We start from the raw sequence: 15752 nt of genomic DNA on the forward strand, positions 1-15752 counted from the left end.
TCAAGTTTACAATATAATGAAGGAAACAGGTTTTGATCATCTAAATGCGCACATAAGTAAAAAAATCTCTATTTTCCAGTCCTTTACTTTCAAATACCTTCATAAATCTAAACCTTACCAAATCCTATACAAAAAAAGAATCAAAAGAAACGCTCAAAGAAAAAGGCCTAAATATTATCAACCTTCTTTCATCCTCCAAACAAGTTATTTGTTATACCGATGGATCATCAGACACCAATGTCTGATGATCCATCATTTTTGAGATTGGTGTCTGATGATGCTAACGCATTAGCAAAAGTTAAACTAATTCCACTGAAATCAGAGATACACCACCGAATTCCCGAAATTAATGTTGACAGGAAGACCTCCACCTCGATGGCAAGACTCCGAACAGGACATTTTAGAGAAATGAAGATTAATACAGATGATACGAGAACATATAGAAACCGCAACAACTGCCCTAATACTGAACTGACACTCATTCACATTCTTCACCTGTCCAGCAATTACAGCAGCCTAGCAAGCAATAAACTCTAATCCTGAACAATAGCTCTATACGAACAAAATCATCGACAAAGCCAAAGCAGTTAAAGGAGCACATAAAAATATCTGACTCTTCAAAGGACAAGACGACAACAACAACATAACGAAGTTTCACTAAAGAAATAAAAATCGAAGCAATTATGACAAAAGGCAGTGGAAAGGTTAAGCTTTAGTGAATATGAATGGATGAAATAAAAATACATACTTTGCAACAATGTTTCATATTGTTGTTTGCGCGACAATTATGAAGCCAAATAACTTGAACATTTCGTTAGTCATATCTCTGTCAATATAAAGTAATTAAAACTTCTAATTTGTAAACTATATCTATTTTGAGAAATAATGGTAATAACAATGATGATGGCGAGGACGCAATGATGATGATGACCCTTTCCAAAATTCTAGACTAATTACTAAAATAAAAACGCATGTAATTCTTTTTTCAATGGACGTTTTTTGTTCGTCAGAGCTTTATGTTATTAAAAAAAGCAAAATATAAATGAACATATCAATGACTTTTGCTATTTTTTCCAAACGTTTTGGCAGTACATTTGTTAAAAACTGACAAAGAACATTTTTTAAAGAAATATAACTTTCTACTTTTCAATATTGCAACATTAATATTACATTCCCTCCATCTGACAGCTTTTATTAAATAATGCATATTAAATATTCATACACAGTAGATTAAAATTCTGCCCCGTGATGGTTATTTATTCAATGTATAAATAATTCACTGAAATCCCCCCCCCCTCTCTCCCATCTCCCTTGGAGTGGCTTCAAAGTCGTTTACTGTTCCAGGTGTGGCTAGGGGTGGAGACATTTCGAAAATCACTTTTAATATTGGGTTTGAAATATTTTTTGTTCAGAGTTTTCCAAACTTTGCTAACATTATAAAAAAGGAAAGAAAATTGATTATTTTTAATTCTTTGAAGCACAGTGATCATTCGGTTACTGTAAAATGTCTACACTAATCGTTTTGCCAAAATAAGTCGGTTACATAGAAATAAATAATCAACTCTAAATGCGGATAATTTAATGACAAAATAAATAAATGCACCTTTTTTCCATCCTGGCTTGTTGTAATTATAGTTACGAATCTCTTTATACCATTCGGTGACTACATGTTCGCCTTTTGGTGGCCGTGAGCTCAAGTCAACTACACAAATGTTTTCTCCAAGAGCTGAAAGTAAACAGAAAGGAAACAACATAATTAAATATTGTAAAAGATACCACAAAAGAAATGCTCTTTTGAAGGCATCATAATAACACCATATTATTTTAGTTCATCGATTACGGTAGCAACGAACCTTGAATAAAATATTTGGTTTAAAATACAGTATATATAAACGATATTTTAGTAGTAATCATGAAAAACGAACACTTAAAATAAACTAAATTATGTACGCAGACTATGCGATGGTTCAATATTAAAAAATACAACGAATGACAACATTCGTCATTTAAAAATGATCTTTGCAAATCAGCCTTCTTTCAATACTTAGATTCTTTTCATCTTTTCTCATTCATATTCGGTGTTCAATATCCAAATGGACAATTACTATTCTCCTATTGCGTTCCAATTGACATTTAAAAACCACGCAGCACAGCACTAATAAAAAAAAACGAAAGATAAAAAAAAAAAGAAAGAAAAACAACTCACTTCGCTTTTTCGGTATTCATGCATGATTGCCGTAATTAACGATGTCTTCTCTCAAGTGTTTATTCTCTCACACACAATTTAATTTCTCTTCGTGTAATCTTATCGATGTTCAGTCATGCTCGTAATCGAAAGGAACTACATTTATTATTACTGTTTTTTTTTTTAATGGGGAAAAAGTCGTTTTGTTACTATGCAGTTAATTGACAAATTCTTTTGAATTTGTGCTCCAAAATTAATTTAGTGATAACTACGGTATTAATTGAACATAATTAGTATGAAAAAGTTAGAAATAACCAGTCAAGCATAGAAAGTACATACATCAATGTGAATTACAGCTAACGTATATCTTAAGGTTGATATAACTAGAGTTCATATGACCATCTTTTTTTTTTCTTTTTTAATACTCAGTTAAGTAACCTGTGGTTCGTACAAACATCTTTGAAAATCGTCCTAAGGTTTTCCATCTATGTATTCAGAAGTAGAGAGTCGTTTCCACGTTATATTTTGACAGGAAAATGCCAATTATAGATCATTTGGATTGCACTGATAAAGTTAAATCGAACAATTAAAAATGCTATAATGGATTAATGGCGTTCGTTGAATATCTCATACTATACACTTAGCTACACCACTTCCGGAGGATGGACAGCACTATCTAGCACTAAGATTGCTACACTCCTCAAGTCACATGGAATACGAGTGGCTTTTAAACCTCCAAAAGACAGTCATCCTTTTTTTTTTTCAAATATGCCGGAGTCTACAACATCCCCTGTTCGTGCGGCTTAAACTATATTGGTCAGATCTCTAGAAGTTTTGAAATTAGAAAAAAAGGAACACGTAGGAGACGTAAACAATAATAGAGAAGACAAATCGGGGTTAGCTTTTCATTTCTCCAGGACAAAACCATACCAGAGAATGGGACAAAAGCTCCATGCCCTACTTAGAGGAAGATTTCCACTCTAGAATCATAAAAGAAGCCATAACAGTGATCCGTTTAGAACAAAACCTAAATAGAAACGAAGGATTAATTCTGCTTGAGATTTGGAAGACCCTCATAAGATCTTTAAGCATGCCAGAATTAAATCTTACTGCCAATTACAGACCGTTCCTACATAACAACAAGTGAGATCATACACGCTCCATGCGTGTGATGTACGCGTTCTTCTGTTTTTTGTAAAAATACAACTGTATTCGGTTCTTCCTTCATTTATAGATTTAGTGTAACAGTGTTAGCGTTTAAGTTGTCTTACATCTATTTTTTACCCTGACGAAGCCAAACAGCTAAAGTTGGCGAAACTTGTCGTTTTTTTCTAACTTAGTTTGAAATAAATTTGACCTATAAAAACCCAAATAGAAGTCAATCTCTCCTAAAGCACTTGAAAGCTTACACATAAAATTAGGAAATCTCGTTACTGAAAATTTATCATTTTTAGTAACAAAGTACCGTCTCATATTTTGTGTAAATTTTTCTAGAACACATTCGCCAAATACAATAAGAAATGTTTAAATATTCCTATTACGCTTCAGTTTCTCCTTTATATGAATGGATCCAATACAGCTATTATTGGCTTTGACCTAAAATAGTGAGCATCAATCGTTTCATTATGCATACGTAATAATGCGTGATTAGTATAATATAAAGCCATTATTTTGCTATACAGTATATGTTTTTACTTTTATTCTACTTTATTTTAAATTTAACTTGTCTTTATTTTATTATTATTCTATTTTTATTATTTAGTTATTATTAAATTTCATTTATTATTTTATTTTATTTATTTTTTTGTGAGGAGATTGTAATCAGCCCTAGACCCAGTAAGAAAAGCTATGGCTTCGGACAACCATAACTTACAACTTATACTAAAAATGGTGACAAATGCAAATTGAAAATAATAAAAACATTTAATGTCTAGACCTTCAGCAACATAAGTAACCTGCTAAGGCATAGGACGTAATCGAGAACAAAAAACATGGCAATTTTGCACTAATACAAATAATTAAGTAGTTGACATTTATCGCTGAACGTTGAATCGTGCCTGCATCGTTTTCACAGGAACGAAATATCTATATAGCAGAAAAAATGCTCAAAATAATGAAATAAGAATGATGCAGCCACTCATCCTATCAGCGAAAAGGACTCTATTGTTATAATAACAAATTGCAGCATTCCAGTTATTTAGAGTAATGCTTTAGATCATATTAATAAATAAATATGTATCATTTAATGCATCTCATTTCATTCTTAAATAATAAAATGCATGAATAACTTGCAACAATTAATACTTATTCAGGATATACGAGAAAATAGCCTTAGTTATAACTGATTAACTTTATATTAGATAAATTTAGAAACCTCATACATTTACAAATAATAACTCAGAATCAATTATTTTTAACATTAAGGTTCAAGATGGAGCTACTTTTCTTTCACTGTCAAAGTGACTAGAAGTAGTTCGCATTATTGAAAAATCCTTCATTTTATCTGACTTGGAAAGTTCTTATGGAGCCGTTTTATCAAATTCCTTAAGTTCTCAACTTTTACATACCTGGATTTTCACTATATTGAAGAAATCCTTTTTCTGACAACTTGCTAGCCCAGCCCTGAGCAATATTGGCTAACTCGTCAGACCAGCATAGTGGAGGACAGCCGTGCAAAGTGCGGTAATTATTGTGAACGTTGAATGTTTCCTGTTTGAATGCCTCTAAGTTCATCCCAGGATCTGAAATTATATAGAAACTCAATATTTTGTATAATCAAAGGAAATAAAATCACAGAAAGTAAATACAATAACCACCAACATATATAGATAAAACTACATACAGAAATCCTTAATAACCAAAGGAACAAGTTATTTGAGCAGTATATTCAATTCATATGCTAAAATGTAAGTATCTGGAATCTCTTTGATTCAGAATGTTAGTGTGTTCATTTCTAAATTAATTAATTGGAATGTTTATTGTCTGACCTTACATTAATCACTCTGATAGCTGAAATCTCAAATAAATAAGTAACGTAAAATTAAAAAAAAAAAAAAGAATAACTAAAAGAAAATCAACAATCTTCATCAGTGAAACCTTAACTTAGGGATCAAGAATATTTACTACCTAGCGTCTATTCGATCACAATTTGAATTTAATCTTAAATTTTAAGTAAAAATTAATATAATTTTTTGTATACTAGTATAATATAGCAGAAAAAAGTTAAAATTTTAAATTTTTCTCAAAAACTCGATTTTTACTTGAAATATAATTATGCACCTTTCTAATTTTTATATGCAATTGTTAAAATAAATTATTTCAAAAGTTAAAATATGATGGAGGAGGTGGGGTTTAAGATTCAATCCAATACCCTTGGAGGGTAATGGATAGCAGTGCTGTAGCCAATGAAGTTCTAACTGAGGCTCGGCTATTGCTGTTACCCTCCTGCCATGATCAGAGCTTTAATAATAGCTCAATAACCTTATCCCTACACTGTCCGCTACAGATAACGGGGAATATGAAAAGCATTCTTGCTTCGCCCCTATGTAAGCCAGTCCTTATAAGGACTTATAAAATATGATAGTAAAGGATTAGATTGAATCAATCGACCGTGAGATGCGGTGATTGATTCATTCAATCCAATACCCTTGGAGGGTAATGGATGGCAATGCTGTAGCCAATGAAGTTCTAACAGGCTCCGCTATTGCTGTTACCCTCCTGCCATGATCAGAGCTTTAATAGCTCAATAACACCTTATCCCTACACTGTCCTCTACAGATAACGGGGAAGATGAAAAGCATTCTTGCTTCGCCCCTTTAAGCCAGTCCTTATAAGGACTATAAAATATGATGGTGGAGATGTGAGTGATTAATACCCTTGTATGGTAATGGATGGCAGTAGCCAATGAAGTTCTAACTGAGGTCAGCTATTGCTGTTACCCTCCTGCCATGATCAGAGCTTTAATAGCTCAATAAGACCTTATCCCTACACTGTCCTCTACAAATAACGGAGAAGATGAAAAGCATTCTTTCTTCTCCCCTTTAAGCCAGTCCTTATACGGACTATAAAATATGATATTGATAATTTAGTAATGAAAAATTTTCCTAAATAAAAATTGATAATTTTTTTTAAATATAATTAAAATAAAATATTTTAGTGATAGTATAAACGAATTGTTTGATTAATTTAAAGGCGTTATTATTTTTTTTTTCGTGAATCTCACATTTGAAAGACTATTAACCAGATATGTAGGTTAGTACCGTGGTAAACTAAGGGTTAATTGATCCAGAAATCGTGCCCTTCCAAACCAAACATGGAACTTAAAAAAAAAAAAAAAGAAAAACTACTTCAGGCCTCCAATTGGATGGATAGTAATGGTTTCACACCGGGGAATAAAATTCATCTACCACCCCAAGTAGATTAATACTTTTAGTATTAATTTAAAAACTTAATAAAAATTAATTAAGAATTTACGTTGAAAAAGAAAAAATTAACTTGGTAATCTGATATGATACTGATAATTTTGAAATGGAAAATTTTCCGAAATGAAAATTGATAAAAATAAATAATTAAATATATTTTGATAATTCCATTTTAAAATTTGATTTGAAAATGGGAAATTATTCGGGATAAATAAAATACTAAAGTAATTAATGATTATATTACTTTTAATTTATTTTGAAAAGGGAAATTATTCTGTTTTATGAGATCTTTTCTATTTATATATAACAAGTAAACCAAATAAATATCTAGTACCTCTTTATTTTTTAAATAAATGTGTTGAATCACATTTAACTTATTTCTATACTGAAACACGTCGTAATAATGACATATTTTATCTGCCTATCACTATCATCAGAGTAATTTGTTGAATACTGGCAGTTTACTGTGAAACTGGTTCTTATAATAATAAAAGAATTGTTCTTGTGCCTGAAAGGTCATCAGCTCGCTAAAACATGAATAACTTCTTAGCAAAGTGTCCTTAACAAATTCTTCTCATTTATTATTTAACTGATGCTCTAATTTTTAGGATAATTTAAAGGATAATTTATTTGATCCAAATTAGCGTCATTTCTCATATAGACAACGAAATATCACTGCACGAAAACTAGCATTTGTTTGTATAGTGAGTCACATGCATAATGAGGTCTCGACCTTCCATCTCTTTACTACAGACGTTATCCAATTTGTGTGTCCGGCTTATGACTGCTATATTTACAACAGTGTGACAGAGCTCTAGCGGATTTTAAGCACAGGAAGAAGATGACGAAGCAAAGAACTAGGTACAGGAGGGAAAACGAAAAGGACACCAAAAAAGTTGAAAATTAAATTGTCGTCACGGTCTGTAAATTGTGATCGTGTCTATTTCTGCAGTTATATAGTTTACTTTTAATTTGAATTAAAAATCTTAATATACATTATTTCGCTCTTTCTGAAAACTATATACAAACTAGAACAATTTTATTCTTATACTATTCAGTTGCAATTGATAGTGACAAAATTAATAACTGAAAATTCTTAAATAATATTGAGAAATTATGATTTTAATTAAAATATGGTAATATACCATTTTTATTTATATATATATATATATATAAATAAAAAATATATATACACAACTAGCTTGATTACGGTATCAAAAATAATTGGATTTCCATGATTAATTCGTCAATCTTATGTTTAAGTAGCCCATTTAGTAGATAATATGTACTGATTCGATCATGTGATCAGTTTCCTACTTAATAACAACAATATAAATAGCTTGGTTACGGTATCAAATAGTTTGATTTTTGACTAATTCGTGAATACTATGTTTAAGTAGCCCATTTAGGGTAATCATCATATGTTACTCTTTCGCGCAGGCCTACACATTTTACCGCGTAAGCTTCCGTAACCAATAATCCATGGAATTGGTTGGTTGCTCCTTATTTCCAGTGGTATCCCATGTCTATCGAAGCGTGGGTTCACGGAGCCGGTTTGCTTGCTTTTCGGGAGGAAAAACTCTAGGATAAATTGGGGAAAAAACACTGCTGTCCTCGCCCAAGACCGGCTAACTTGGCTATGGCAGATCCTTAAGTTCCTCACGTCTCCGACGAGGATCGAACCTAGGACACTCCTTCTCCAGGCATATGGTTGCGAAGCGCATAGCCACTAGACTAACCGCGCGAGAGTAGGTAACATATATTGTATTTAGTAGGAAATATGTATTGATTCGATATCTTCTATCCGATCAGTTTCCTGCTTAAAACAGCAATATAAAAAGCAAAATAATGGATAAATTGTACATTCGAATTGAAAAAAATCCTATTTTAGATTTGACTGATGTAATGTTATGAGTCTAAATGTACAATAAATTAGCGACATATTTTATAAATACTCTGATTTAATACAGTAACATCATCTGAGTACATTGTCTCAAAGTGAGACACTTGAAACATATTGGAATTCAGATTAATAGATTCAACCGCTGCTAATAGTCCACGTTTTAGATTTTCATAGCAAAGGACATTCGTTCTTTTGTATGCGAAATAACTTCATATCTAGAAAGAAAAAAAAATGAAAAAAATATTCGCTTTCTCATTTTAGTATTATGCAGTCTCATAAAATTCAACATAATTAAACCTTTCAATAAATACTTACATTTTTTTTTTTTCCATGGTGAAGGGGAAAAAAGTTCTTGCTGTTATTAATTCAGTATTTCCTCTTCATTTGCGTACTTAGGGAATCGAGAAATTTTTCTATAAGTATTAGAGTGGACATCAGCATCTGTTGTGGCCATTTTGACCTCTTCCGTGGCAATCTTCAAGTCTTGAAAGGGAAACTCATTTTTGGAACGATGTGTATTAAGTTACATGTAAGAGTGTCTCTTAATGAATATAGAGGGCGCTACATTATATTTTACGGTACACGTCAATTCTGCTTATTAATTTATAGTTGTCTTGTAGATACGAAAGTGCTTTAAATTGACCTGAGAACTGTTTGATACGCCTTGGTCATTTTTTTCCAAGTTGTTGATAATAATTATACAGTAATCATTCAGTGCAAATCACCCATAAATATAGAATTAAAAAAAAAAATGTGAACTCTTTTAGAATCTCTAGATTCACCAAAATCTGGTGGTTTTTTTTAGAACAGTACTTTAGTTGTAGTTCTCGCAAATTGTTTTTGTCCAAGTCAGCCATAGGCACTTCATGAAATATAATAATAATGAGAGATGTGTCTCAAATTTACTGGTGGCATAATTTGCAACCAAATCAGTTGCAAATCTCTGCGGTGTTTTAACAATTTAATGGCAGTTTCAGATTGGCTTTAGATATTCGTTCGTTTGGTATATAATTTAAATATACTGCATTGCCTCTTTCAAGGAGTTGATAGCTAAATTATTATGAACATAAGCAATCGTAGTTCAAAGGTCCTTTTTCGAAAACTAGTGCCATTGTGTGCAACTCAAAATGATATTACTAATGTGTTTCTTTCATGTTAATTGGATGGATTTAAGGTCGCTCCCTTATGAATAATAAAAGAGAGAGAGAAAGAGAGGAAGAGGCAGAAATGATAAATAAAAAAAAATCAGCTGTTCCTTCCACCAAGCCCTGAAACCAGCCACTGAACAGATTAATTGCCAACCATAATGCACATTGCTTCATGGCCTATCCAGCCGGCCCCCATGAGCGTTATCTCTAAAATGACTGCACCGTGAATCATATCTAGATCGATTTTCTCTGAAAGTAATCATTCTAATCACTACTAACTCGGCCGCAGTCATTTCAACTTGTATTTTTTATTCTCTGTACTAATGGAGGTATTAAGAGATGAGTAGAAAATTAATCTTTACAGGTTCTTTTTTATTTTTTTATGTTTACTATATCATCTCCAAAAATGTTTGCAGAACAAATGATGTCTTTTACCTATAACCATGCAAATCAGCCCACTCTTTTCACAGGGATAAAAAAAAAAAAAGCTAAATGCTCTCTGATTTGTGTTTAACTGTATGATAAAGAAATGATACTTTTTATTATGCACAGCATTTACAGATTAAAGTCTTCGATTTAATAATAGCTCAGAGATAAAACGTAGTTTAAGATCAGTGTGAGATTCTTTTGTACCTACCTCGCAAAAGAAACAGTTCACCTTATTTTATGAAGCACTTTAATTAATAAACGAGTAAAAGTCGTGAGTTATCAGCTTGCTTGTCATCCCGTGATATTTAGTGCTTCGAATATAATGAGCTTATTTAATATTAGTCTATTATGCAGGTGTCAACACGTCACTATAAGGTTTCGAGTGGAGAGGTACACCAGAACAATCGGTGCATAATAAGAGACTGGTGTGACTAAAAGCGGCTCTCTGTAGTTCGTATACGGCTCCATTGAAACTTCTACTGCTTTATATCTGCTATGCTACGTCATGCTTGGAACGTCACAAGGGTATTTACTGTGGCTGTTAAGTGATGATGTACATTGCCGTGTTATGTCTCCGACTCATTTCAAGTTGGTCACCCTTAATAGAGAGAATGGTTGCCTACGGAAATTTATCGACATTGCAGAAGCGTGAATCCACCCTAAGGATATAGGTGGGAATAAATGGCGATATATTTTTAATATGTCGTGATTTTAAAAATATGAAAGCGCTCTAGTCACTACTGAAAACTGAAGCTGAGAAAGTGAAAAATCATTCTTTTACCACCTTTTTAAAAAGAATCATTTTCATGATGATTCATGAATCTTCTCGTGAAAAGGTGGGTGTGGTCTTTGCTCTTGCAGTTAATAAACTACCAGAAAACATGCGCAGTTAACAGATATAATATAATATACCAGTCTTAATTAATATAAACATAGAACCATCTCAGAAACATTAGATTGGTTGTAATATTTTCGTATCTTTGGCCAATTTGGCCTAACCAATTGGCGAGGATATTTTTGCTTCTTCAGATATTCATCGGATGGTCAGCCTTCCGTTTTTCCTATTAAATTGCTCTCTTTGTCGGCTAATTCTCCATCTATTGCTGTTGAAAGTGTTCCAAGACGTTCGTTATTTTCGACAGTTGTTAATCTTTCAAAAAAACGATCGAACAAAGTGAAAACCTGAATGGCTTTGTATCATCAAAATGCTATTTTCATTCATCCATGTATTTTGATGGTCATCACACCTCTTTTCATAAAAAAAAAATTAACATATACTTTGTTAATTTTTGGCTGACAAAATACGATGCTGCACCACCAGGATATGTGATTTATCACAGAAACAAGGGTAAACGCCATACTTATTCTTGATTATACATCATATATGTACATGTGTATCCAAATCCACCCACAAATGGTTGACGATTTATTGTGCAATTAGTAACGTGGCGAGCTAAGGATTATATAATCCTATTTCATCGGTTCTGAACATAAAATTATTTCAAGCCACTGTAGTCCTCCAATAAGCAAGACTCACTGGACGATGAAATCCATTATCCTTTAAAAACTATCAGTTAAGTCACAAGTAAATGTTACTGCATACTGATCTAGGAACCATTAAATTTCAACATTAATAGTTTTAGCATAGCAAATAAATGCAAGCATATGTGCTATTTTTCAACTATTAAATCAAAAATATTATTTGGAAAAGGTGTCTTCAACAGATTTCATTGATCTCCCATTGTTTGTGTTGGGAATTAATTCCGTGAATTTCCTGCCTTTCTTTTGTTTGTCAAGATTACATATGGTGCTGACAGTTAGGACTAATTAATGATATGGAAGATCGAGCTATTATTCACATGAACGAATTCGTTCAACGCATGATAAGTTTAGATGGGGAAAAAGTAAATTCTATTATTATAATCATTACATCACATCACGCCATGACTTAGAAACGGGATAAATAGATCGATATGAAGCTTAGATTTCGATGTATAATGCAGATGTTACCCTAATAAAAATAACTGTACTAATTGATAAATACATTTAACATATGTATTAAGCAAATGAACACAAATAATCATCGATATTTCCACATCTCGCCTGATAATGACCATTTATTTAAAGTGCACACAAAAGTTTTAAAAGTATTCAAACATTTTAAGAGTTTATTACTACTTAACGGAAAAATTATGAGTCAGAATGAAGGTCCACTGAAATTCAATAAAAGAAATGTATAGTTGCCTAACATCAATTAAATAAGGGTGAATAATTAAGAATCTTTACACACATTAAATATCTGTTTACTCTGAATACAGTCTTAATGCGATTCAACTCAGTACCTCCCTTTCATTTTGGATCACGACTATTCTTTTAAGATTTTTGGTGAACATGGAAGAACCGTTTTGAAATTATTTATTTTTATTAAAATTCGATTAGTATAGTATTATACTGTAGCTAGATTATTCACCAAACAAATATTAGGTTTGACGATCCATAAAATAAAGTCAAACAAAGGACAATTGACTGACTGAAATATTAGGTTTGACGATCCATAAAATAAAGTCAAACAAAGGACAATTGACTGACTGAAAGGGCAACCCATTCCTTTCCTTTTAATAATCCATAATTATTATATATTATGGTTTTGGAAAACCTTTCAATTATATTTTGTATTGCATTAGTTTAAATCCATAAAAGTAATTTAGTCACACGGTAATTTAAAAATTAAATAATTTTGTATAATAATTATATATTTTTTCTTCACAGAAAGACTTTTAATCACCTCTGGAAGTATTATCCAGTTCATTTTTTCCCCACCACCAGCTATTAATTAACATTCTACAATCTCGGACTATCATCAAATAAATATCGATTAATGCAGTATGGCGCTAGATTACCTGATATGTACACAGCTTTCTGTATTACAATGGAGCGTTTCTAAAATTTACTTCAAATATGTAAATATTTTTAAAATACCTTCTAAAAAATAAATGTTTGCAGTTCAAAAATTACTTTAATAAAAGGACGTATTTTTGTATTTTTAAATATATTGCAGTTTTTCTCAGAATAGCCACTAGAATTAGAGACTTCATTTCCCCCTCTTCCATGAATTTTAATTCCTATATCTAAATATGAATATTCTTTCCAACACACTTTATATTTTTACTTGTATCATTTTCATAATTTTTGGATTAATTCCTTTCTCTCTCTCTCTCTCTCTTTCTCTCTTTTATGTCTTAACGAATTCTTGGGATTTTTCTTCAGTTCCAGAGATCTTCCTTATATTTCTATTTCTTTCTCTTCAGATTCGACGAAGAATTTACAAACCTGATTTCTCTTCGTTATTTTAGTTTCCTATGCGAATTTGCATTTCCAAATTTAATGACGTTTATTTCTATTTCCCCTTCCGTTTCAAGATTAGTGATTTATTTCTGTCCGCATTTAAGATAACCATTTCTATATTTTATAGTAATTTATTCGTTACTTATGGTGTAATTCTATTTTAAAATAATACTCTCTAAATGTTTTATTATATTAGAAAATTAAATTAAAATTTTAACTATAATTTCATTTTTAATTTTTTTTACTGATATAAGTCTGTTTTTTATTTTGCTGTTTGATTCATTTAGACATATATTTAGACTTAAACAAAATAATATTCGGAACTGCGCGAAACCATTTAGCCGTTACTAACAACTATTGTGATAATTTGTGACGTCATGAGACGTACACTGGTGTTGTTGTTGTTGTTGTTGTTGTTATGTGCCACCCAGTTGTTTTCGACTCTTGGTGATCTTGTGAACAAAGGCCATCAATCCCACTCGGTCTCTTGTCATTTCTTTCAGTAATTTTAAGTTCAAGTTGGTAAGTTCTTTTATGTTGTCCATCCAACTCTTTTATGGTCTTCCTCTTCTTCTTCTCATTCCCTCAATCTTCCCCAACATAACTGCCTTTTCCAAATGATTCATCAGCTCGCAATAATATGTCCAAAGTACATCAACTTTTATTTAATGATCATCGCCTCCAAGGAGCATTTTTCTCGTTATATTCTCTAAAAACTTTCTTATTGGTCATTCTTGCAGTCCACGAGATTCTTAATACTCTCCTCCACACCCATAATTCAAATGAATCAATTCGCTTTCTATCTTTCTTCTTAGTAATCAGCTTCACATTCATACATCACTATTGGAAATACCATTGCTTTGACAATTCTAACTTTCATGGCCTTAATTACACCTCTAGCTTTCATAATTTTTGTCAGGTTCAACATCGCTTTTCTTCTCATGACTATCTTTCTTTTAATTTAATCTTCACATTTACCATCATTTCTGATTCTGGACCCCAGAAAAGCATAACTTTCAACAATTTCTATTTTATCTCACTCTATTATAAATTCGTTTAAATTCCCAGAAGCCATCACTTTTGTTTTGCTGATATTTAAATTAAGCCCAGCTTTGTTACTTTCCATCTTAACCAATAACCGCTCCAGATCTTCTTTAGTTTTTTCTACGAGAGCTGTATCATCTGGATATCTTAAATTATTTATTTTCCTACCACTTATCTTAATTCGAGCTGAATTTATACTGAAGCTTCTTGATTGTCATACAGCTCTCTTATCAAGATTAGATGTTCAGATATTCCCTTTGATCTCGTTACAGTCCAGTCTGTTGTGATCCGCACAATCAAAAGCTTTCTTAATCAATAAAACAGATGAATACTTCCTTATGAAATTCTCCTGTTCTTTCCATAATCCATCTCATGCTTGCTATTTGGTCTCTAGTACCTCAACTCCCTCCTAAAGTCAGCCCATTCTTGTGGCATTTCTCTATTCACATATGGCTCCAACATTTGTTGAATCACTTTGAGCATAACTTTACTTGCATGTGAAATTAAAGAGATGATTCTATAATTCTCACAATTTCTAGCATTTGATTTTTGGGGGGTGGGGTGAATACTGATGTTTTCCAATCTCTAAGCCAGTATATTTTCTTCCAAACCTGTTGACAAATTTCAGGCAATATAGTGACTATTTCATCCCCAGCTGCTCTCGATAATTCCACTTATACACCATCAGCTCCAGGTGCTTTCCCTTTTGGCAGCTGTTCCATTGTTGATATCACTTCAATTTTCATTATCATGGGTTACTCAACAAATTCTCTCCTTCAAATTCTCCTTCCATATTATTATATTTCTTGCACAAATCCTCTACATACTCTTTTTTTCACTGCTTCTTCTTTCTTAGGGATAAGCTTCCCTGTAACATCATTTATTTTTCTAAACAGATCTTTTGTTCTATACATAATATTGCTTTCTTTAGTTTCCTTGCACCTTTTGTTTATGTTTTCCCTTATCTTTCCTAGCCTGTCTTTGGAAATCTGTACTCAGTCGTCTAACCCTTTCTTTGTTTCTCTGAAGTTTCATTTTTCTTCTTTCCTCTATTTGAATAATTTCTTTTGACAACCATTTACAATCTTTCTTTCTTGTTGCTTTATTAAGAGTCTTCTTTGCTGCTTCTATGACTGTACATTTTGTTTCTTCCCACAGTTTCAATTCTTTTCCTGTCTTACCCATTTTTTTTAATTTCTTTCGACTTCTACTTTAAATGCTTCATTTATAGGATCTAAATCAAATCTGATACTGTCCTTTTGTTTCTTCTTAACCGT

The 15752-nt window shown here is 31.9% G+C and overlaps 1 protein-coding gene across 8 annotated transcripts in view; it reads right to left on the minus strand.

Moving 5' to 3' along the window:
• Positions 1-15752, minus strand: part of LOC150104017 (Golgi-associated plant pathogenesis-related protein 1-like) — a 66723-nt gene that overhangs the window by 12020 nt on the left and 38951 nt on the right. For all 8 annotated transcript variants that reach the window (XM_090396677.1, XM_090396679.1, XM_090396678.1 and 5 more), the window contains 2 exons: positions 4753-4926; positions 1604-1726 (listed from right to left, as the gene is read on the minus strand). In XM_090396677.1, coding sequence (XP_090252803.1) covers positions 1604-1726; positions 4753-4926 — 297 coding nt within the window. The remainder of the gene's footprint in view (positions 1-1603; positions 1727-4752; positions 4927-15752) is intronic.

This window comes from Typopeltis vanoorti, chromosome 8 (assembly GCF_054136105.1).
Source record: "Typopeltis vanoorti isolate ZY-2024b chromosome 8, IOZ_Tvanoo_1.0, whole genome shotgun sequence".
NCBI classification, from domain to species: domain Eukaryota; kingdom Metazoa; phylum Arthropoda; class Arachnida; order Uropygi; family Thelyphonidae; genus Typopeltis; species Typopeltis vanoorti.